The 24,114-nt window shown below is 42.1% G+C and overlaps 2 protein-coding genes across 2 annotated transcripts in view; one reads left to right on the top strand and one right to left on the bottom strand.

Moving 5' to 3' along the window:
• The window catches only part of apoltp (apolipoprotein lipid transfer particle homolog), a 42,569-nt gene extending 28,164 nt beyond the window's left edge, over positions 1 to 14,405 (top strand). The window contains exons 49-74 of the mRNA XM_085804398.1: positions 15 to 188; positions 395 to 599; positions 1,130 to 1,284; positions 1,360 to 1,472; positions 2,012 to 2,093; positions 2,235 to 2,372; positions 2,519 to 2,681; positions 2,816 to 2,931; positions 4,124 to 4,264; positions 4,846 to 4,959; positions 5,056 to 5,172; positions 5,267 to 5,425; positions 5,587 to 5,748; positions 7,401 to 7,563; positions 8,413 to 8,600; positions 8,689 to 8,781; positions 8,870 to 9,074; positions 9,495 to 9,682; positions 10,917 to 11,014; positions 11,479 to 11,663; positions 12,193 to 12,383; positions 12,550 to 12,718; positions 12,802 to 12,911; positions 13,001 to 13,108; positions 13,676 to 13,802; positions 13,947 to 14,405. Coding sequence (XP_085660524.1) covers positions 15 to 188; positions 395 to 599; positions 1,130 to 1,284; positions 1,360 to 1,472; positions 2,012 to 2,093; positions 2,235 to 2,372; positions 2,519 to 2,681; positions 2,816 to 2,931; positions 4,124 to 4,264; positions 4,846 to 4,959; positions 5,056 to 5,172; positions 5,267 to 5,425; positions 5,587 to 5,748; positions 7,401 to 7,563; positions 8,413 to 8,600; positions 8,689 to 8,781; positions 8,870 to 9,074; positions 9,495 to 9,682; positions 10,917 to 11,014; positions 11,479 to 11,663; positions 12,193 to 12,383; positions 12,550 to 12,718; positions 12,802 to 12,911; positions 13,001 to 13,108; positions 13,676 to 13,802; positions 13,947 to 13,957 — 3,675 coding nt within the window. The 3' untranslated portion in view covers positions 13,958 to 14,405. The remainder of the gene's footprint in view (positions 1 to 14; positions 189 to 394; positions 600 to 1,129; positions 1,285 to 1,359; positions 1,473 to 2,011; positions 2,094 to 2,234; positions 2,373 to 2,518; positions 2,682 to 2,815; positions 2,932 to 4,123; positions 4,265 to 4,845; positions 4,960 to 5,055; positions 5,173 to 5,266; positions 5,426 to 5,586; positions 5,749 to 7,400; positions 7,564 to 8,412; positions 8,601 to 8,688; positions 8,782 to 8,869; positions 9,075 to 9,494; positions 9,683 to 10,916; positions 11,015 to 11,478; positions 11,664 to 12,192; positions 12,384 to 12,549; positions 12,719 to 12,801; positions 12,912 to 13,000; positions 13,109 to 13,675; positions 13,803 to 13,946) is intronic.
• Positions 14,370 to 18,228, bottom strand: LOC146970753 (V-type proton ATPase subunit d 1-like). Its single transcript, XM_085804397.1, has 8 exons — positions 18,086 to 18,228; positions 17,374 to 17,545; positions 16,909 to 17,087; positions 16,223 to 16,302; positions 15,857 to 15,934; positions 15,587 to 15,763; positions 15,386 to 15,463; positions 14,370 to 14,597 (listed from the first exon to the last, which is right to left on the bottom strand). The coding sequence occupies exons 1-8, from the start codon at positions 18,204 to 18,206 to the stop codon at positions 14,424 to 14,426; spliced, it is 1,059 nt and encodes a 352-aa protein (XP_085660523.1). The 5' UTR covers positions 18,207 to 18,228; the 3' UTR covers positions 14,370 to 14,423.
• Between the last annotated feature and the right edge of the window lie 5,886 nt (positions 18,229 to 24,114).

Here is a 24,114-nt window from a genome sequence, read left to right on the forward strand (position 1 = left end):
GGCTGTGTGTGCAGGTAGAGCTCGGTTCTCCTGAGGGAAAGGCCTTCACCTTACGCTCCCAGTCTGGAGGCCAGCAGGCAGGACTGAGCCTCAAGCTGAAATGTTTCCCCATGACCAAAGAGATAAGTGGAAGCATGTGGCACAGCTGGTCATGGCTACAGCACAGAGGACTCCCGCTCAACATAGAGGTAACTAAGTTATGGTTTAAACCACGCAGTATGACCACCACAGATTAATTCTTCATATTATCTGTTTATTCAATTGGAGAGATTATGTCTGAGTTTTATTTTCTGTCCTTGTGGTTTAAATTCGTCTTTTTTTTGTGTGTGTCCCAAAACCAAATTTAATTCCATTGGGGAAACTAAAACAACTTGTGGTTTTTTGTTTCTCCAAGGGTCTATGTCTCATCCAGGGCGTCCCCTCTCAGCTTCAGTCCAGGGCTCAGCTCACTGTCGATGGCGACAAGCTGCTCGCCTCTGGCTTTAATGTCAGTGTGGCTGATGGACGTCTGGCCCTGCAGCTGTCCTACTCCCCACCAGCCTCTAACAGAACAGAAGCAGCGTTCAGCCTGGACACTGCACTGACTGCTCAGTTCAAAGGTTGGACTGGATTAGCAGCTGGATTTAATACATGTGTGCTCTACTCCCCTTTAATATTGTTCCCTGAGGTTCGAGATGTTGAAACGTTTCTGCGGTTATTTCACAGTATCTTTAAAGAAGACATGGGAATATAACTTATTTTCTTCATATGGAAGAAATTTGACATTCATGCAACCGGCATTAACGTAATTACTTAACTTAAGGTCTGGTTTTATTTTTTCTCTCAAGCATGAAAGTTTCATGGAACACGCAAGCTTTATGTTTTTCTTACTCTGTTTCATCACACTTTGTCTAGAATTTCAACATATAATCCACTACTGAACTTACTGACATGCAGATGTTACTATTTTTCTGCATAAAAAAAAAAAAGAAAGTCCAACGGCATTTCATATCGCTCTGTAAAAGTAATGGATCATGCAGCTCAGTTTTATCTTACACTAGTAACTCTCTTGATGGTGACGAGATGCCATCTAAGTGCTTTAACCTATTATGTATATTATATAACATCAGCGCTCTCATTCCATCTGCAGGTCCACTGCAGAGCGCCTCAGTAGATGTTCACTGCCAAGATTGGAGGGTCCGTGTTGTGGGGGATGTAGGAGCCTGGAGGGCACAAGGAGGCTCCAAGGAGGCTAGAGTTACACTTAGACACACTGTCCAGGGGCAAACTAGTCCTGTTTTACAGGTGAGGATAACGTGCATTCAAAATCCCCATTTTTTTTTTCTTCTGTGCTAACAACATCTGTAATGGCTGGCACAGCTGGAAGCCTGGGGAAGACTCACTGAGTCTCAGCTGAGGTGCTCCATGGCTGTGAACCCCGAACTCAGCTCATCACTCGCACTCATCGTCCAGGGACACCATCTTCCTCATAGGTGATCACTGTTCATAAGTAATGTGAAAATGCCACGCACACCATGCCTCTTGACTAGGGGTGTCATGATTATCGCTGTATTAAATGCCACAATTGATTTATCGTAAAGATTCCTAAGTACTGTCACTTTTCCAAAAAGATTATGTCAGAACCATACTGGCAGATGAGCACCGAAGTAAAGGTAAATGAACAGATACTGGGTTAAATTACGTTCATTTTACCTTATGTAACATTGAATTGGTAGGAATTTCAATTTTTCAAACATTTCCCTGGAGGATTAATAATTGATCATATATTAATAGATACTTCAAACATTTTGTGTAAATATTGAGTAATAAAAATGTTTTGACTATATTTGATTTTACACATTCATGATGTTGTAAAATTAATTAATGCAAAATAATTGTGATAATTGTAAGTCCGTGATTATTTCTCCGACAATAATCGTACCACGTAAATCTATAATTGTGATATCCCTACTGACAATTTAACACATGCACACACACACGTGCTTTAACTGATAGAGGTTCTTTTGTCCAGCAAGGACCTGATGGTGAAGGTTGTCCAGAATATCCCCAAGATGCTGGTCTACCTGCCCTCTCATCTCAATGTCCGCTCTCAGGTGGGTTCTTGATTTCCAAGCCACTGCCATGACATCACATCTCTTAAACCTGAGCATGAGGTGTGATTAAAACTGTCCTGATCGCTTGAACAGAAGGTAGTTTTATTGGCAAGTGTCATCGTCTGTCCTCCCTGTCTCCAGCTGAACCAGTCTCAGTCCAGAGTGTCAGGCTTCCTGGAGGCGTCGTCAGGCAGGAGGAGGTTGTGGGCCCTGGGGGAACTGGCAGCCATCGAGAGCGGATACAGACAGGCCGTGGAGCTCAAACACTCGTACCCACAGGTATGTCTTGGCAACAACGCTCTGTCATTTCACTATCAGCAAACAAGCAAAAGACCTGACTACTGATACACCTATATTATATATGTTTTCTCTGATCTTTAACCACATTTTAATTGATATACTGTCTCTCCACACCCTGAACACAGTTGAAGCCGCTCCCCAGGGCGGTAGCAGTGAGGACGGTGTATGAAGCCAGAGACCGGAGCTACCAAGTTCAGCATGGAGCAGTGTGGGGCAATCAGGAGTTCAGCCTGTCTGGTCTGTACTCTGCTCCTCCAGCACTGCACATGGGCAACCAGACCCTCAAGGGTAAACCACTGCACACTACACGACAACTGTCACCCAAGCAATGTTATGTTGTCTTGACTTTGAAGTGCTATTAACCACCTCAGATTTAAACCAACCAATCACTGTCAATGTCTTCAACTTGTCCTCGATTTTAGTTCAGATCAACTGCATTCCTCGTTGGACCAGTTTGGAGGTGACTCTGGAGCGGTCCCTACTGGGCCGCCTCGACAGCATGTTACTGGGCTGGACAAGGCATGGACGACTGGAGCAGGTTAGACTGTACAAAGTGTATCATCAGCCTGGGGTATTGGCTGGTTTCAAACAACGAGATGGACACATTTCCTGCTAGTGTGAATTCAACAGAGGTGGAGAAGTACACTGCTCCTTTATTTAAGTCAGATAACCCATTCTCCACAACAAAAAGTAAATTTTTACATTAATTGCACTCATTGTTGCATTATTCCTAAATGATTTACAAAACCTAATGACTCTGAGCAAACACTGAGTCACCCTTGTAGAATAAGATGTGAAGGTATTAAGTAGAAATGTGTCACTTTTAGGCAGTCATGAAGTTAAAGCAGAAGTAAGCGATCCGGTCGTTTTGGCTAACTTCCTGTCAGCCGATGGAGTTAGCAGTCCCCGCCCTCGTCCCTACATCACCACATTCACGCGCATCCACTGGCTGCACACACAGAGAGGACCGCCCCTTTATGCCGTTCTCTCTCCTCATTGGATAAAGGTTGTAGGATACAAGGAAAGTTTTCTCCTCGGCTTACAGCAGAGCAGAGTGACTGACAGACCCGTGTTTCAGACCAAACACTCTATATAAGTGATTGCTGTCGGAAGATATAACTATTTAGACTTATATATTAACACAAACATTCCGCTTACTTCTGCTTTAACATTTAAAATGAAAGTATCGTTTTCTTTATTTCTAAAGTTTCAAATAATCACTGTTCAAATAATGCAAATGCAGCAGCACAACAAGACTGACAGAAGAGGAGTTGGTTGTGGTTAGTTTTTCTCCTCTAATAAACACAGTGTAGGGTCTATCATCATCATTTTCAAAATAAGAGTAATTCCATTCTTTACTTCAGAATAAGTGCATGCCAGCACCTTAGAAACATAGTGATGTCAAATGTCAAGGTTACAAGAAATAGAAAGTACAGTAAGTAAAGTACAGATACTAAAAAATATACTTCAATTCAGTAAATGTACTGATGTAATTCAAAAATAAGAAACATATGTGAAACTGTCTCAGTAACTGATGAGTTCAAAACCACACTGAAACTACTGGGCTGTTAGTGACTTTACAACATCAGGGACACAGCTGCAATGATTTTATTTCCAGACCGTCCCATGCAAACACACCTTTCGCCTGTTTATGGAAAATCCCAGAGCTTTTATTAAATGTCAAGTGTTTGGATTTTTGTGGTCCCAGAGTGTGTGTTGTTCATGTGCAGGTCAGAGCTCTCAGCTCCTGGAGTCGGTCGGAGGAGATGAATGAGACCAAGCTGGAGCTGAAACAGCCGTTCTCCTCCGCGCTCCGCCGCCTGACCCTTCACACCCACAGCTCACAGAGGGAGCAGCACAGCAGCCACCAGGTGCAGAACGGTGTTTGGACTTTTATTTTCCACCTTCAGCACTTCATTTAGCCTGCAGATGAATCTCAGCACTTTAAATAGCCACCACAGCTCAGTATAAAGGTGATGTTTGTAATTCTATTAACTCGAGTGGAGCAGGTCACTGTGACTCTTCTATTAGTATTAAAAATTCCTCAGTGCAATCCACTGCAACCTAAATGTAGTCTTGTATCATATTATACATCAGTCCACTAAACAGACTCCATGCAGTAATAGTAACAATGCATAATGTTGCTACACTGTGATGGGTGATTTTGCATAGATAAACATTACATTGTTTTATCTAAATATATATTTTATCAATAAAAAAGAATGACCCAGTGCCTGTTGACACACAGTGAGCACAGAAACTCTGCTTCATAGTTGTGGTTCATTAGGAATAAATCATATCCCTAAGGGGCCTGAGGTAATAACAGGACAAAAATCATATAAAGCCGTGGATCACATTCAAGGATATTTTAGGGAAATCAGTATATATTATGTGTTGATGTTTTTATTTAAAACATAACTGTCTGTTTCTGATTGTTTGTGTGTGTGTGCAGACCCATCTATCGTGGGACAGTGCTGTCCCCGTCAACGTCTCCCTCAGCCTGAACAAACAGTGGCAGAACGGCTCCAGCAGGGGGCAGGCATGCGCTCTGTTCTCCACACAGCAGGTCGGTGGATCCATCACAGAGACAAAGCTCTTCATGGATGTTAATGGACAGAATGTGATTGTTGACTTTCTTGTGTGTGTGTGTGCGTGTGTGTAGATGGCAGTGTCCTCTGTAAAAGGTTGTGTGTCAGTGGGTCAGGAGGGAAACTCATATTCACAGAATGCAGAGCTGAGATGGGACAACAGGAGCGTCAAGCAAGCCATGAAGTACCAGGTACGCGGCTCCACACTGAAACAAACATGTCTGACGATTGTGGCTTGTTGTTCAGAATAAAAAGCTCGGTCATGTGTTTCCGTGTTGTTTCTAGAAGAGTCCGCGGGGAATTCACAGTCTGCAGCTTAATGTCGGGCTGGACAAAGTGTCTCCTGCGCCCTGTCCCTCACACACGCTGCTGGCCAAAGTCCAAACCAACCTCAGGGATCATTTGGAGCACACGGTGCAGCTGGGCCTCTGCCCCCCGCAGCCTGTGAGTCCACACACACACACACATACACACAACGATAGATAGTGTGTAGTTAAAGTGAGTGATGGATCTGGCTGCTTGTCCAAATGCATTCTGGGAGAGCTTCCAGCCTGCTGAGTGATTTGATAAAAAAAAAAACCTATAACATCATGTGTGTATGTCAGACTGTCTCGTGGTCAGGATCCCACAGAGTGAACTCAGGAGAGGAGCTGTTTCACACACTGTCTCGCCTATCAGTGCCGGGACACTCCCAGCAGTGCAGCCTCAGCCTCAGCCTCACCAACTCCTCCACTGCTCAGGGCACCAACATGTCTCTGTTCTCTGAGGTAAACCACTCGGATAAGCAACAACATCGCGTCTCCTCCACATTCATCAAACAGGAAGGATCCAGTGTTTTGTAGAGCTGCAACAATTAATCGATTAATCGAACAATAATCAATTATTTAATTAATCGTCAACTATTTTGATAATCGATCAGTTTGAGTAGTTTTTGAAGAAAAAGATGTCAAAATTCTCTGATTTCAGCTTCTTAAAGGGACAACGAGGAGTTTCTATTTGGTTATAAAAAAGTCTCACGTTAAAGCAGAAGTAAGTGGTCCGGTCGTTTTCGCTAATGCTGCGTTCCAGGCAGGCTTTTGAAATCGTAAATTACAGCTTCAAGTCACAACTTACGACTTTGTAGCGTTCCAGACAACCCACTTGTGTTTTTCCGACCTGTTTTACCGGTGAAAGTCACTATAACGGCCACTCGTAACTTTCGACCCGTGAACTCGTACCAGATCGAACTGGTACGACTTCACGGTCGGAAAAATACGAGTTTCCTTGAACGCACCATAACAGTCCTCGTCCCTACGTCGCCACATTCACGGCGTCCCTTGGCTGCACACACAGCCCTGCATGCCGTTCTCTCTCCTCATTGGATAAAAACTGTAGGATACGATAAATGTTTTCTCCTCGGCTCAGAGCAGAGCAGAGGGACTGAGAGACCCGTGTTTCAGTCCAAACACTCTATGTAAGTGATTGCTGTCGGAAGATATAACTATTTAAGACTTATATTAACACAAATATATCACTTACTTCTGCTTTAATGTGGATGAATCTACGTTACCCACACTTGTTAATGGGCCCATTTTCGATAAATGTATCGTTTTGTCTCTATCATTATTTTGTTATTATTAGTGGTGGCGGAAATGCTGGTCGAGCCGACCAGCATTTCTTTACTTTCGGTTTCGTGGCGAGTCATGAGAATAATGTCGCCGAATCGCCGTTCATGGTCGGAACTACGACAGTATCTGATCGTCTTCGAACCTCTGACTTTAATTCTTGATGAATGAAAACATGAGTCTGTCTTGCGCCAGTCAAAGAATTTCACGGTGCGCACGGAGGCTCATAAATGTAGTGTGAAAACGCTTCGCTTTTCCAAAACTCCTCGTTGTCCCTTTAAATGTGAATATTTCTGGTTTCTTTGTTGCTTTACGACAATATACTGAGTCTCTCTTTGGTCTGTGGACAAAACAAGACATTTGAGGACGTCATTTTGTGGTTTAGGAAACACTGATTGATGTTTTTCAACATTTTCTAACATTTTATTGACCAAACAACTAATCGATTAATCGTTTAAATAATCGACAGATTAATCGATAATGAAAATGATCGTTAGTTGCAGCCCTAGTGTTTTGTTACATTTGCTGCTTCACTTCATTGTGACACTGAGTGAAATGGGATGGATTAGATAACACATTGTGCACGGCGGCTGCTGATGCTGTTTGTGCGCTTTTGTTTTTCTGTCTCTGGAAGGACTGACTTAAAGATTTAAACCTGGAGAATTAAGACATATATGTTGTTCAGTTGAGTTTTTTCTCACATCTTGAAAGGCGAATATTAGAATCAGGCGTGGGCAGGGTTTGGGGATGTGCATGTAATTTACAGGAATAAGGGGAAAAGCACAAATATTTGTCTGTGTGTGCGCTCTTCACAGTCTTGGATAGGGAACTGGAGTGTGGAGGTGGGTGCCAGTGCCCTGTCGTGGCCCCGGGGCTCTGGTCTCCATGTGCAGGCCAGACTGGACCGCAAAGAAAAGATGTGGCTGAATGGGTCAATAGAGGAACAATGTCTTCGGACCACAGCAGGTTATGCAAATGGTAAATACAAGTTAATTTCTGCAGAGCTGCCCTGGTGGCTCGCCTGATAGCATTTGTCGTTGCACAGAGTATAATGAAAATATGGGGTGCTCAGCCCACAATGCAATAAAAAAACATACGTAATGTAAAAAGAGAAGCACGATGGCACATACACAATATAAATACCAGTAGACACAATAAATATATGCAAATGCTTTGGTTCATCCATGCAAATGATTCTTCTCTGCTGTTTCCTACATTATCAATTGATTATGTCATGTTGATCAAAATGTATTGTAATGGGTCTCTGTTGAATAGTCTCACCCCCCACAACATTTTGGCATTAGTTCATCACATAAGTCTTTAATGCCATTATTGTCACTATACACATGTACAATGAGATTAAGAGCAGCTCCTTCAGTGCAAATGCTTGCATAGAAAAAAAAAACAAAATACGAAAGATAGATTCCAATAATAAATAAATAAATCTGTGTATGATAAGATAAAATACATTATATATATACAATATGGATTCAAAAAATTGCACAGCATAGTGGTGATATTGCACATTCAAATAGTGAGTATTACACAGTAGGTGGTTGAGTGGTAGTGGGGGGAGGTTGGAGTGTGATGTCAGTGCATGTGTGAGTTCAGAGTGGTGATGGCTTTTGGGAAGAAACTGTTCTTGAGTCTGTTTGTTTAGACTCATTGCCTACCACAGAGGCCTGAGTTTAAATCTGCACAGGCTCTTTCTCACGGTCCTTGTGGTAATAAACGGTCAAAAAAAAGAAAATAAATCTCTGTCTCTATTTCCAAATACAAAACATATTAACAACATGATGATGAAGAATTCACTCTCTCCATGTGCAGGTCCAGGCCTTGGTGAGGATCTCACTGTGGTGGCATGTGTGGAGGCACCTCGCAGTCTGATGGTGGATGTGCACAGACAAGACGGCAGCAGCGTATCTGGCTCTCTGGCCAGTGTGTCAGTGGGAACAGCCAATCAGAGGCTGACGCTGAGAGCGAGTGGCTGCTCGGAGAGTCTAACTGCAGTGGAGGTACCACCAATAGTAACGGGTAGCAGCTACACTTAAAACCTCAGCACGGTATGACACCTTTAAATCCTGTGTTTTGTTGTTTTCACAGGCACGGATTCACCAGCTGAGCTCCCAGATACAGAATAAACTGCTGGAGAAAATCAAGACCCTGCAGCATCTCCTTGTTGAGTTCAGACGACAGGTAACGGCCAGGAAACACCAACTCTAGGATTTACATTTGCCCAGTTTTCAGTGTGGTAACAGTTTGTTTCCTCGACATCCACTGCAAGGCCAGAGACAGTGAGCTGCTCCAGGAGCTGAGCGCTGTGCCTCTTCATGCTTCCCAGCGACTCGAGGCTCTGCTGAGGCAAAGAGACAGAGGACCGCTGTCTCTGTGGCAGAGCAGCCGCCTCCGCCGCGCCGTCACCGACAGCCTGCCGCGCCTCCTGGGTCTGCTGCAGCACGCCTCGCTGCTGGGACAGCAGGAGCTGAGGAGTGAGTTAAGGGGGTCCTGTTATGTGTATCAAAAAAACACTTATTTGCTTTCATTTGATGTACAGGTCAACAAGCACAGATATTCTATGACGCAGTCTCAACGTACCCTAGTTGTGTATCCACAGTAAATTGAATTGCTGTGATGTAGACATACTTGGGGCTGCAGCTGATCCCTGCCGTTCCTCATGGGCAAGATCAAATTCTCTGAATTTTTAAGTAATCTTCTTTTCCTCTACTTCATCATCTGAGGTATGAAAAATATCTCACATCCATTTTCTTCTTTTCTTACATGACCATGGAATGTCTGTGTACGTTTAACCTCTTACTTCAGTGATGTAAAAAAAATATTAATTTATTGCTGTTGCGCTTTAAAGTTTGAAATAAGTCAAACCCTGATGTTCTCCCGTGCTGTGACCTCAGGGCCCCTGGCTACTCTGGCAGGTGTGTACCAGGACGTGAACGGCCGGCAGCTGGAGGCGGTGTGGAGGGAGCTGGTGTTGTTGTGGACTGACCGGCTGGTGGAAGTCGTGCCCGCGCTGCTGGGGAACGCCCAGCTGAGGCCGCTGGTCCGGACCGGTATCAGCACGCTCAGCACTGCCCTGGATGTGGTGAGGAACCTGCACTGTGGCAACTTAGAATTAGACGTTTCTGTTTGGGCCATGTAGATGGATCTGTTGATATATGTGTGTGTGTGATTTTAACCACCTTCTCCAGGTTTCTGCCATATTTGCATCATCATCATCTCAAATTCTAAGAAATAGTCAGTTAAAGGGATAGTTCAACATTTTGGCAAATTGGCCCATTGCCATAATCGCTATAATCATATCAGTAGATTCGTTACCCTTAAAGGGTCAATGAGGAGTTTCTATTTGGTTATAAAATAGTCTCACGTTAATGTGGATGAATCTACGCTACCCACACTTGTTAATGGCTCCATTTTCGATAAATATATCGTTTTGTCTCTATCGTTATTTTGTTATTTTAATTAGTGGCGGAAATGCTGGGCGAGCCGACCAGTGTTTCCTTACTTTCGGTTTCGCGGACGCTGCCCGACGAGTCATGAGAATAACGCCGCCGAATCGCCGTTAATGGTCGGAACTACGACGGTATCTGATCGTCTTCGAACCTCTGACTTTCACTGTTGATGAATGAAAACATTCTTGGCAAGACGTCCGTCTTGCGCCGGTCCAAGAATTTCACCGTGCGCGCGGAGGCTCATGGTAAATGTAGTATGAAAACACTTCGCTTTCCAAAACTCCTCGTTGTCCCTTTAATTGTCGGTGTAAGCTATTTTTAGAACGGCGGAGCAGAGCGGCGAGCTGCTGGGAGTTCTTGGTTTCCCTCATCATTTCTGTCTCGTAACGTTCCATTGTTATCTCATAGCGTGGTGAATGTGCAGGTCACAACTTGTCCACGACAGCGTCTTAGAGTTTTTGGATTGTGTTTTTGATGAGTTTGATGAGGGAAACCAAGAACTCCCATTAGCCTCCTTAGCGTAGCTCTAAGCAGCTCGCCACTCCGCTCCGCCATTCTAAAAACAGCTTACACCGACAATTAAAAGTAACGAACCTACTGCTATGACTATAGGGATTATGGCAATGGGCCAATTTGCTAAAATGTTGAACTATCCCTTTAAGTGTAAAACAAAATGACAAACCTTTAAAGTCTAAAAATAAAAGTGAAAGTCTGCAAATTCGAGGTAACTTAATGTCACATTTGACAGATGAGATTTAATCACAATCCGACATGATCGAATCTTGGATTAGACTTTGGATAAAGTTACTAACTTGCATGTGAACAACCTTGTGAAGCTGTTAAATAACGGTGTTTTGTGTGAACCAGGCAGGACAACATACCTTCCACTGGGTAGAGAGCAGGTTGGCCTCAGCTCTGTCTGGACTCAGGAAACGACTGGCCTCTGTCTACAAATTCTCCCCCAGGTACTGACCATGTCTGAGACCGAAGTGAAGGGCGGCATCCCACACCAGTCCTCAAATATAATAAAAGACCTCAACGGGTCACAGAGGGGATACATTAAGTTGAAGTGTGACGTTCATAACCCCGGAAACCCAGTGAGGGGGGTTTGTCTGGGTGAGAACTGGGATGAATTTGGTTTTGACATATTTTCTACCGGCCACATAACTGTCGTTTCAGTGACTTTATTTCAGTTTGAGGCTCACTCAAACTACAGACTGAAATAGCCTCATGAGGCTCCTGAAGCAAAAGTTACAAAACTAAATTTATGCCATCTGTAAGCTACTAAATTGTTTCCTACTGTGCAATAGTCAACATGTGATACTGATAATAAAAAAAGATATAGGTATAAATGCAAACATATATTTTTACCACAGGCTTGACCCAGAGCAACACAGATGTAACACGTTTGTTTGTTTGTTTTTTCTAGTGCGTGCTCTGTGACGGTGTCGGTGCCGCTGCCTCCGCTCCCCCGCTCCAGGGTGCTGCAGGCCGGCCTGGTGGAGATCCTGCTGGAGGAGTGGCTCCTGAGGCCCCTGCAGACCCTCGCCTCCATCAGACCCACGGCCGAACTTTACCGCCTCAAGAGGAAGATCATGGACAGCCCCTTTAGACGTAACGCAAAGTCACAGTTCTTTTTGTTTTTCCAATGTATCCATTACTTCCTGATGCTTGTCTGGGAAGGTTCATGGAAAGAGCTGCGTCATTTGGTCCCAATTATCAGGAAAAATATTACATTGACTTCAGTTACTGAGAATTAATTAGAGCTTAGTTTGCTGTGCTGAGTTTATGAGCATTTATGGACTTCCCAGAGGAACTTACTGTGATGATTAAAATATTGTTTCATTTCATTTATTTGCTTATTTGAAATGGGACTCTGCATATTCATGAACATACAAAAAATAATGTGTTGTAAATATACCAGATTTAGGAACTAGTTTCCATCCGTAGTCCCGCGGTTTCACTATTCAGTTTAATTGGAGTAACAATTAAACACTATGTTTGTTTTTCTCCATAATGGAACCAAATTTGGGAAGTAGAAACACAATAAATTACAAACCTGTAAAATGATGTTATTCACATGTAAAATGATTAATTTAGAGTCTGTCTCTCTCTGTCTTCATGGTTTATCACTCTCCTAAAGACCAAGCCCTTCTAGTGGACGGTCAGTTTGTGGTGACGTTTGATGGTCACCTGTACGAGCTCCCCGGCTCGTGTCCGCTGCTCCTCGCTCAAGACGTCAGCCCCGACCCCTCGTTCACACTGCTGCTCGGTTCAGGCTTCCTCCTTATAGAACTGAATGACAGCACCATCCACATTCAGCACAACGGACAGGTCTGTGCTCATACTGATGACGAAATAAACACTTGTGAAGAGTTGGAGTTAGTAGTAATCGAGTAATAGAGTTTTGAAATGTGTCTCTGATTCTGGGTTTTTAATGAGTTTGTTTAAATGATTCTTAAAGAAGAAACGTTTTTTAATAAATATGTTTATGTTGCAGGTGAAGGCAGACTGCAACAACGCTGTAACACACACATTTCACACTGACGGTGGAGTGGCTCTCCGGAGAGGCTCAAACCTCGTGCAGGTGTCCAGTCAGAATGGAGTGTCAGTCTCATGCGACCTGTCGCTTGAGGTGTGCAGCTTCACCCTGGATGGATGGTTGCATGGTAGGGAGAATTATGACTGTGGTAAATGTTTTCAAATACAGAGACACACGTCAAACTCTGGTACATGTTGTTTTTCTACTCAGGCGCCTCCACTGGTCTGTTTGGGACTAATGACAACGAAGCAGGAAACGATTTTCCTTTGCCGGACGGATCTCAAGCTGAGAACCTGGACGTTTTTTTCCACAGCTGGCAGGTAGGATGAGTGAGAGGTAACACCCGTGTGACGTGAAAATAACCAGTTCTCCCCTGCAGTTTGACCATTGACATACTGTATATCTTCAGATGAAACCAGAGTGTTCCCGGCGTCCAGCTGCTGCAGCCTCGAGCCCTGTGAGCTGTGACTATCTGTTCTCTTCCCCCGACTCTCCACTGAGCTCCTGCTTCAGGGTGGTGGGTAGAAAAACACAGCTGACCTGCAGGAGCAACTCTATACCTAGAATGATCTTTAGATTAAGCAACATGGGGCAATTCTTTACATTGATCACTGTCTTGAAGGCGTACATTAACATGAAACACTGGGAAAACTTGTCTGGCGCCCTCCAGTCATCCATGACCTTTCTAAACGTATAATGGATTTCATTTCCAAGATAAGACACCATTAGAATAAATATGACCATGTGCACTCTTTATGAACTTTGCATATAAGATATATGGTAATAAAATGGTCTTAACATCACTTCTTAGGTTGCCAAATGTAAATATTGAAAAACTCAGATAAAAGAATATCATATTACTTTAAGGTCATAATATTATTTACATTTGGTGGAAAGCAATTTTTTTCTTTACTCTTCCTGCTGCCTGACCAGACCATGAACCTAAAGATATAAGATGAAGGAAACAGGACTTTCTGTTCTTTCTGCCAGGCTAGAATGAATATGCTCTGAAAGTCTGGCTCATTTCAGTGACTGTGATCGGTTGCGAGCTTCACGTGTAACAGCGGCGTCTCTGTGTTGTCAGGTGGATCCGGCTCAGTTCTTGTCGGTGTGCGAGTCGAGCTCCTCCAGAGCCCCCTGCAGATTAGCGCTGGCATTTGTTTTCCTCTGCCAGCAGAACTACATACCACTGAAGGTCCCCTTCCAGTGCTGTAAGTTTGACCCTCAAACAGCCAAGATGTGCATGACTGGACCCACACTGTGTCCAGGCAATAATGATGTGCTCTCATGGTGTGGCATGTGTTTTGGATTTCTCACTGTGAGAAAAAACCAACTCGCTTTTCTTGTTGTTGCAGTGAAAGTATGAGGGAAGGACGAGGCCTTTGAAGAGCAGAAGATGAGTGACATGTGAGCCTGTTAGCTGCTAAAACACAAACATTTACACTCTTATACCACTGGTTGTTGCTACATTAGTTAAATACACAAATGTTTTAGTTCAATTTTATACTCTGTTGTGTTGTTACACATTATACCTCCTGTCATGTACACTTTTATGATGCAGCAATGTGAATGTGGACCTACTAACGATAGCAAGTATTATTATTATGAATCACATGGCTTTTTTTTTGTATTTTTTGTGGTTTGTAGTACAAACACTGAAGATATTTGTGACTGACTTTAGTGCAACCACAGTAACTAATCCTCACAACCAAAGTTTGAACATTAAGAGATCAACAAATGTTTTCATACATTTCGACTGAGCACATTTATTACATTGTTGTTCACCTTGTACGTTAAATATATGTATGTTTGTATTTCTTCTCATGGCTCAGTTAATTTCTTCCTTGGAATATGGGTATGTAGTTGTGTATCTTGGACTTCTGTCTCTGTGTGACACACTCAGCGATCCAGACGATGTTGCGAGTCTCCTGCTCCTTCAGTTTGATGTAGGAGTAAAACACTCCAAAATGAAACTGCTGCAGGAAAGCCAGCGTGTTGAGCTTCACCTGGGGAGAGAGCAGTCGCCACAGTGAGAGACAGAAACACACAGAGGTTCACAACTGAAATCGAGTCAAGACTGTGATTTCCCTTTGTGCTGCTCTGCTCCACCAGTAAAGGCTTTATCAGACCTCATATCTAGTGGGGGAGGGAGGATACAGTCATTTGAGCGAGAGCTAGAGGCATGATGTGTATTATCTGTCACCTTTATCAGTACAGAAGTCAAGGGAGAGTCTCTGTGTGAGACATAAGATCATTCATCATCATTAGTTTGAAGTATTTATTAAAAGTTGAATATAGCAGAGGCATGGGAGCAGCCTTATTTGGTATCATAGCTGGTAAGAGGCGTGAGAAACTGTGTTTCAACTCATCATTTCCAGGTGAAAGCTTCAGATTTGAGATGGCACCACACTAGCTGATCTGCTAATGTTTGTTTTCACATCTCCTTGGTGCACATCAAGCTGTAACAAATACTAAGGTTTAAAACACAGGCAGAAGATTTTCATCACAGCCACTTTCCAATGTGGTGTCCAGTCTTCAGTGAAGAGTAGTACTGCTCAGGGGATGTACCCTCTCGTATTGTAAATGCACCAATGGCTGAAGCTCTTGGTAACACTGTAACATATGCAGCTGTTATAATAGTTTTTTTTTTCTTGTGTTCTACTCTTTAAAAAAATAACCTATTTTAACAAGAAGATAGAACGAGCATAATTCATCCCATATGCAGCTGTTATTGTTAACACTGGCTGTGTACCAAGTGTAAAATATACAAACAGCTCCTTTAAATCTAGATTACCTCTTGTTCAAAGAATCTGTCCTCCAGGGTTTTAAAATCTGCTCCGGGCTCGGGGTCAGCAAAAATGATTTTATAGTCCTGCAGGGAGGTTTACATTGAAGTTACATGATGTTATACAGTTACAGTATATGATGATGGCTTGAGTTAACAACAACACCCTCATTAAGGGATCTCAACAGGCGATGATGAGGAGAGACTCACCGGATAACAGTCGGCCACTGCTTTGACCTGCTCGTGCTCCTCTGCCTTGGCCAGCAGCTGCAGCCCTTCAGGGTGAAGTTTACCACAGGATGGATACAGAGCGCTCCTGTCAGCACCGCTGAGATCCGTCCCGAAGGAGTTGACTGTGATGATGAAGGCGCGCCTGTCTGCCTCAAACTGAAGCACACACAAAGCATTTTCAGCCAAACCAGCCTTATTTATGTAATACCTCGCCATTAATGTGAAACTTATGTGAGACTGTCGCACTACCTCCAAGACAGGACACATTATATCCTTAGTGGCACCACCGAGGTTCTTGCAGAACGAGTGGAAAGACTCTAAATAAGCCTGGAAAAACACACAGAAACACAGTTAAAGGTCAGACTGTATATCATGAACAAACTGTGACTGCTGACAGGTAAAAACCTTGACCTCACAAACCTCACAAATTATGCTTTTGGGTCATGTTTAAAAAAACCCTAGAAGATACATTTAATGTATCTAGAAGAAAACCCTAGAAGATACATTTAATGTATCTTCTAGGGTTTTTTTAAACATGACCCATTAATGAACCCTCTACACACACAAACATAGTAAGTTATAGTTGTCAGTAGTCTTATATAACCCTGCAGTCACCTTATACAGCTTGTTTCTCAGGATCTCTGCCTCCATTTCATCCAGGTTGGACTCAGATACAGCATCCTGGAAAAACTGGGCTGCACAAAGAGCACCATCAGTCTGATTAATATCATGTCGACCTGCAGCATATACTCCTTTTTATTTAAAATAGTGGAACTTCTGCTAAGAACATAAAAGAAATGGCAAAAAGTTTGGAGTGAAATTAAAAAGCCTAATGATAATTGAAGTGTTGTCGGCTGTTCACACAGCTCTGTACAAAATGTCACTGTGAAATCATTTCATTTCAAAAGGTGAATAACGATCACTATCCAAGACAGTGGTTTTCATGTTTCAGTCACATTTTACTGAAAGAAACAGGCAACAGTCTCTGCTCCACCTTTTCCTTTTTGCCCATTTTTGGATTGGCCAGATCAGGGTTAGACATCCAGTCTTAAGTAACCTATGGGTGATGCCACAGAAGCAACATCTATCTTCATATGTGGTGCCACTTGACTGGTTAGCAGCTGTTAGTGATGGATTTGCACCACTCTTGGGGGTGACCTCGATATTCAAGTCAAAACAATAATAATTTATGTCCAAGCTGACAGAAACCAGCCTCCACCTCTTAGAGCATACATTCTTAAATCAATACTTCATGTAAAATATCATCTTTGGGAATATAGATGAATACTTGATGAGCCTACCTAGTGGCGTGTCCACCAGGATGGCTGAGTAGAGCTCAGTTGGGGTGCGAGCGATGCCCACCGCTGCCATTTGGTCGAAGGCTCCCAGTGGGTGACAACGTGGGAGGAGCTCTGCCACATCTCTCTGTTTCAGGGCCCCAGTGATCAGCATCACCACATTGTCGATCATGTAGCTGTAGCTATGGCAACACAGAGACCACAGTAAATGGAGGTACCTTTATTTGTCTGTGTGGCATTTTCTATCACAGCTCTTTTATTAAGGACACATTTGCTTTCTTTTCTCTTTTGATATTATGAAACTAGGAGCATTCAAAATAGTTTTCTTTTAGCTTTTTGTCTGCTTTTCTGACCTGTGTAAAAAGGAGCATTATCATTGATGCATATGAATAGAGAAGCACAGGACATGTTCCAGTAATATTATGCTTATCCTGTCATTGATAAACCACATGCAGTGTCGTAGCATACGTTATATAGTCGAGGAAGGTGGAGAGCGGAGGCAGAGCGCTGGAGCGCAGGCAGCTGAATTCAGTCACCAGGTTTTCCCTCAGCTTGTTGTCCACCAGAGACACGGTCAGGTCGTCTTCGGAGGAGGACAGCAGCTTACCGTAGTCTGTGCTCTGCAGGTGCAGCTTCATGTCTGAGGAGAGGAAAGTGGAAACTGAATCTGTCAGGCTGCTCTGACAGGAGGTGAATCATATGAATCATAGCACAGACAGTGTAACTATACTTCACATCAGCTGGTTAAAGAGATCACAGTTGATGACACATAATCATGGGTTAATTAAGAGCACAAACACATGGTGTAGTGTGTTTTTCTGTGTCTGGAAGTCTCCTTCCATCAGTTTTCAGTGTGGACATACTGAAACGACTGTTGTAACAGTATCTTAAACATATTTAAAGCTAACATCTCATTGATCCCTTTTGTCTATTTCAGAAAGGAATGTCGGCCTGGAAAGAAAATTCAGATGTGCTCCTTCAGATAAATGAGATCCACATGAAGAAACGGGCCAGATAAGGTTCTGTCTGTCAGCACTCAACTTCTGAGGCAACCACACATGTATGCACACGACTATATAACAAACGGTATAGTGTAAGCAGATACTTGTATGCTATGTTGCATTTCTGGGAAATCTTAATACACAAAACTAAAATGCATCCAAAAGTTAAATGTCCTCACCTTCCAGCGTGTCACACTGTGCCAGGTTGTTATAGTCGGTCTGAGTCAGAATCCCGGCCTTCATCCCCCGAACCAGACCCTCCAGGTAGCCATGATCCACATTGAAACTGAGCTCTGCCATGATGCCAAATGAGTTATTGAAAAGCCAGACTCCCATTTAACTGATGCTTACGTGTGTCTGTCTTTGTCTTTTTACAGCAACTTCTGCATTTATCCCCCACTGACTAACCCTCATGCAGTTATTTTCCCTTCCTCTTTGACACCAAGAAATTCCATAGCTGTCCTAAAAACTGTTTGTTGTCTCTCACTTCCTGACATTGAACATGTTCAGTTCAATTGCACACATTTAACCAAAGAAAAAAACAACAACAAAAAAACTGGACATTATGTAGCAGAAAAGGAAATTAAGCTAAATAAATGCACACACAAATCAATTTCAGTCCTCCAGGGCTCGAGCTCTATTTTCAATCAGTTGGCCTCACACTGTTTGCATGTGTAAGAGTGAATCTGTGTTTAATCAGGCAGCGGGAGAAGCATCAGATGCTTTGCGAGGGAAGTAGATAACATGTTTGCCATTTATCACGTTCCTGGCAGGCAAATTCATGGTACGTATTATGGCTCTCCATTCTTTATCGCTACATGCAGATTTCATTTTATAGTCCAATGTAATTCACCCTTATAAAGTTTTTATATCCTTTATAGAAAAGAAACAGAAACCATCAACATTGTTTTACATCTCCTCTCCCAGGGTTCTCTCTGCATCTTTAGCAAGAGCGAGGCGTTTTATGTTGACTGACTGTTGTGAGTGACACATGGTCAGGCTGACCTCAATGTCGACTACTAAAGCTTACTGCTTAATGCAAATGGTGATGGGAAGTCAATACTGACATGAGCTAAACAGACCTGTGCTCAGGTCAGAAACGTACAGCCCTAAACTTCTGCAGCATTTCCTCATTCATCTGTCTTGTAGCTTATAGATCAGTAACACATAAGCTACTGCTTCATGTGAGCTTCTTTATAAAGCCAAAAAAAAAAAAAACTTGTTCCAGGTTACATCCTTATAAATGTGTCATAATTGCTGTGAGGAGTCTTGGGTATTTTTGTATAAAATTGTTTTATGAAGTTACGTGACTTTTACCTTGATCTTTGACCACAAAAATCTAAACAAATTTTGCCCTAAAGTCCAAGTGAACCTTTCCGCTGAAGCTGGAGGAATTCCACCGAGGCGTTACTGAGGGCCTGTCTGGTAGACATTCACGCTTGGATGTCCCAGAATTTCTTCCAGTCAAACCCTGATAAATCTGAGGTTCTCCTGTTTGGTCCCATTAGTACCAAGGCAAATCCAGTTGACAGCCTCAAATTCCTTTCCAATAGTTTTTAATCGGTTGCAAGAAACCTGGGAGTACTTTTCGAGTTATTTTGTGAAGCACAAAATAAATGGTTGTGCAATCCTGTTTCCTGCACTTACATAACATCAACAAAATAAGACCCCATGATGTTAACTGAGTTATATGAATTAAGTTCATTATTATTTTTGTTTATTATGTCTACTGTTATATCTATTATGTCTATACTACTACTACTACTACTAATGATAATAATAATAATTATTACTTAGACATCATGCTAAACAACCTTTAAACATAATGCCTCCCGTTTGCCATGGCAAAGTGGACAGTTGGCCTGGGTGGGCTGGGAGCTGTGGCTGCACATTTACTACTTCACAAAGTAACAACAACAGAAGCGTCTCTGTTAATGCCTCTGTCTACAGGCCATATACATTTCTCTGTCTCTTTACGTAGCACCTAAATCTGAATTACATCACATGGAGCCTTGACAACATTAAGCACTTAATCTTACATAGTCAGACACAACACACATGCTCAGCCCAGTGGGTGTAGATGCAGCTCATTCATGTTAATGGCTCGAGAGGACATAGGCTACTCGAACTGTTAACTCCAAAATGAACACACACATGTGATGATATCTATGAAATGGATCATCAATCAGGTCACAACAGCTCCTCGTACACGACTCTGTGGACGCTCCATTAGCCGAGGAACAGACAGTGTTCCAGACAAGGTAATTCAGCAATTATCCTGCAGATTGCCTGGATAAGATTTAAGATGCAAACTGCTTTACTTTGGATTCCACTCCACGCTAACATCAACATGTGTCTCTACTGGATACACACATGGCCCCATTCACATGCACTTTATGTTCATTATCTTTCTGCTTTCTGCTGGAAATACAAAGCAGGTTTAGTCTGTGTTTATCCACGAGATAGCTGCCGGCAAACTTTTTTAAAATTACTACTTATTTTCTTTCTTTGTTTTGATCCAATGTCTCATATTTCTCAAATGAAACGGTTTCCTTGAACAAATCCACACATTAGTAATGCTAGGTTAAAACATTTAACCCTACCCTTTTGTTGCGAAAGAGAAAAAAAAGACCAATCACCACATCGAACAGCACAAATTATATTTTTACAACTTGTAAAAAACTGTAAAAACTCCCTCCTTCATTTAATAGATGTGCTGTACCATTCCTTTTCTGATTACAAGATTAGATTTAAGTAAAACCCTACCAGTTAGACGTTATCCACAGTATTCACTTTTCACTGTTCAACATAAGTTTCCCTCTTGGGTGTCAAACGCAGATATGTAATTTCAGAGGCGTCTCACAATCAAAACAATTTCAAAAGATATATTTTGATGAAAGAGTGTTGGATCATGGTATTTTTTGTCCTCACCATCAAAGACATTGAAAACAGGGGAAACCCCGAAGAACAGGCCAGAATAAAAAAAAAAGACAGACAGGCATTGTGAACACACTGATACAATACAGGCTACTGACTGTCAGACCCGTGTCAGGTGTGACTGAAAGCAAGGCAGGTGAGTAGATGGTTACAGTGTGTCCAAGATCTGGCAGAGTCCATGACAGAAAAAGCAGCGCTCAACGTTAGTTTGTCTCTTTCCCTGATGTTAAGTAATTCACCGTGGGGAAAAGACATGGTGCATTACTGTAAGGAAATACAGAATGGTTTAGCTTAAAAATGATTGCAAAACTAAAATGAATACAGTGCTGCTTGAAAGTTTGTGAACCCTCCAAACATCGTGCCTGGGATTGTGACCAAATAATTCAAAGTTGGACTCATCTGTCCAGACGGCCTCTGGTTTGTCTGGCAAAGTTCAAACAGGAACTTTGTCCTTTCTTGAGAACAGAGGCTTCCCTCTTTAACTCTCCTATGAACGTTTACTAATTTTTTGCTTGATTGTTGACTCATGTACATTTGCCACAGAGGTCTGCAACTCTCTGGAGGTGATGCGTAGGTCGGCCTTTACCTGATTTATTCTTCTTCTGGTGCTTCTTGGTGAAAGTTTTGATGGCAGTCCACCTCTGGGCAGAGTTACGGTGATGCTGAGTGTCCTCCATTTGTAAATGATTTGTCTTACAGATCATACAAAACCTTTCCTAATCAAATGTCTCATTTGATTGGTCTGCTTAATTGATTACTTGAACACCCACATGTGTTTCACCCGAGTCTATTACCTACTTGACTTTACCAATGCAGCTTTTACTTAATTTTGCACATCTGATTACATGTTTCATGTAATCTGCACACACAGTTTCCTGAGACATGGAATTGATAAACATAAACCTGACATTTCATATATAAAAACTGGTGATGATAAAATAAGGGAATGAATGGATGATGAAAATAAAAAAAATCTAAACTACTCAGGGAGTTCACAAACTTTCAAGCAGCACTGTATATAACATGGGTCTGTTTAGATTCACAAAAAGGGAGAACCTCCGCGCTTCAGCTTGACGAACTGTGGACCGGTGCGTCTCAGGGCTGGACACAGATGAGCAGTAGAGACAAAGGGAGGACGCTTCTTCAGCTCTGAAGAAGACTGAAGTGTCGAAACGTCAGCAGCCGTACCTCAATAAATTTGTATAACCCAACCGTGTGCTCCAGCATCCTCCCTTTGTCTCTGTTTAGATTTAGTTTGAGGAAAAGTTACATAGGCCTATAACTTGAAACATCCTAACATCAGAGGGCGATTGGATCTACAGGTCCAACTTGTAGAGTGGACAATGACTAAACCTTTTTTTATTATATTTTATGAGTTAATGTTATAAAATGTATATGTCTCAACCCCTCCCAGTTCCTCTTCCTTTGTTTTCGATGAGATGTTTTATTTGGCCAGGTGAATCCCTGAGGGTCACTGTAAACACATTTTCCCTGTTATGTAAAACAGGGCAGCAGCATCATAATTTTAGATTAGATTATTATGATTGTTGTGTTAGAGCATGAGACCATTTCATTATGTTCATTAAATTGATAAAACAAAATGTGTAAAATGTCTGGGAAAGATGTTCTCCTGTGGAAAACAAGCTGTGAGGAGAGTGGAAACGACACAAAGTTTCAACCACTGAACTTCTTTTTCTTTTCTCAAATAAAAAAAAACTATCTGGATTATGAAGACCTCTTATCTTTTTCTGTCTCCTCCTGAACCTGAACCTCGTTTGCACATCCCACCACATGTCACCCAATCTTTTTTAGCTGGACCACACAACCGCACGGCCAGGCTTATCATCACAAATATCTCTGACTGAATGACGGACTGAGTGACTGTACTTCTCGGCGGTGCATTAATGACTGAATCAAGCTGCTGTGTTTTATCTTTGGAATTGCAGTAAAGAGGAGAAACGGTTCCAAGACAACAGAGGCCGTGTTGGTGAAGTGAAGCTTCTAGGCAAAATAATACTCAAGTCTATATATTTGAAATGAATTTGTAATTTTATGGATATTTTTCTCTCTCTGTTTGTTTGTTGTGTCTTTTCTTAGTCTCTTTCCCTTTTGTGCTTCTTTTTCTCTTTTCTTTTTCTATTGGTTGATGTGTTTTAGTGATTTTGTATTTTGAGGGGGAGGATTTTGCCCATTTTGACCCTGCACAATTATTTGCCTTTGTAATATTAAATGTTATTAAAAGTTAAAAGTTTTTATCATTGTGCATATGAATAAATATAAAATAAAATAAAAATTAAAGCTTTGACCTATAACACATATCAAACTGTGGGTTTAACATATGAAGACCTGCCTCTAGCAATCCTGAAGCTGGAAGTTCAGACACTAGACAAAAGTAAACAAAGAAGTAAAGACTAAAAATTATGTTGTTTTTCTCCTCCCCTCTCATCCTCTTAAATTTTTCTGTGTATCTCTCTGATTGAAATAAACATTACTTGAAAAATAAATCTTCATGATCTGAGTGTTTTTAAGTTGTCACAGCTCTTTGTTTTCATTTATGAGCGATATTGTGAGAGGAGGACAGCATAGTTTTATCAAACTTCAAACAACTTTATTAATCCCACCAGGGGCAATTGATTATTGTTTTATAGTCAGGGGCTCAGGGCTTGACCTTGTCTTGTTTCCTATTAATTACTTGTTTTCACTGATTATCTCTGGTAGCTTCCCACTCACATACCTGTTCCCCAGTGTCTCAGTATGTCAATCACTATTTAAACCCAACTCGGTCTCTCGCTCCTGTTGGATCATCACTTCATGTTTTATTTTTTCCCCCCAATTCTTGTTCTTAGATTTTGTTTTTGTTGGAGGCCTCGGATTCTGCCCTTGTGTGGCCCACCTTTCCGTAAGCTTTGTTTTTCCTCTCTGCGAATACGTTTCTGAACTGTATCAGTCCTGTCTCATTTGGGTCCACTCTTTGCCTGTGCTGTAGCAAACTACACGATTTTTGGCAGGGATTTGTGATGCGTTATCCAAAATTCATGGAGTTACTTTCCCAGGATCCCGATGCCTTTTGGGTAACTGTTCAAAAATATTTGTGGCTCTCAGAAGTGAACAAGTGCATACCTCTGGAAAAGACAACTTGCTCACTAAGGAATAAGATAAATCTTCAAATATGGCAGCCTTTTATCAACTACATGGAGGATCTCCCATCTCACATGATTGAATGATCGTTGCACGGTTTAAAGCTCTGTGTCAACTGAGTGACGACTGGTAT

Source organism: Trachurus japonicus, chromosome 17, assembly GCF_045865225.1.
Source record: "Trachurus japonicus isolate A0001 chromosome 17, Traja_1.0".
NCBI lineage: Eukaryota > Metazoa > Chordata > Actinopteri > Carangiformes > Carangidae > Trachurus > Trachurus japonicus.

What these genes read in the sequence shown, in the direction of transcription:
- LOC146970753 (XM_085804397.1), bottom strand. Translation starts at nt 18,206, where the DNA reads ATGGCAGAGCTCAGTTTCAATGTGGATCATGGCTACCTGGAGGGTCTG. An exon ending in TGAGAAACAAGCTGTATAAG is followed by an intron (nt 15,935 to 16,222) that starts GTGACTGCAGGG and finishes GTGTTTTTCCAG; the next exon opens with GCTTATTTAGAGTCTTTCCA. An exon ending in CAGTGGCCGACTGTTATCCG is followed by an intron (nt 15,464 to 15,586) that starts GTGAGTCTCTCC and finishes ACCTCCCTGCAG; the next exon opens with GACTATAAAATCATTTTTGC.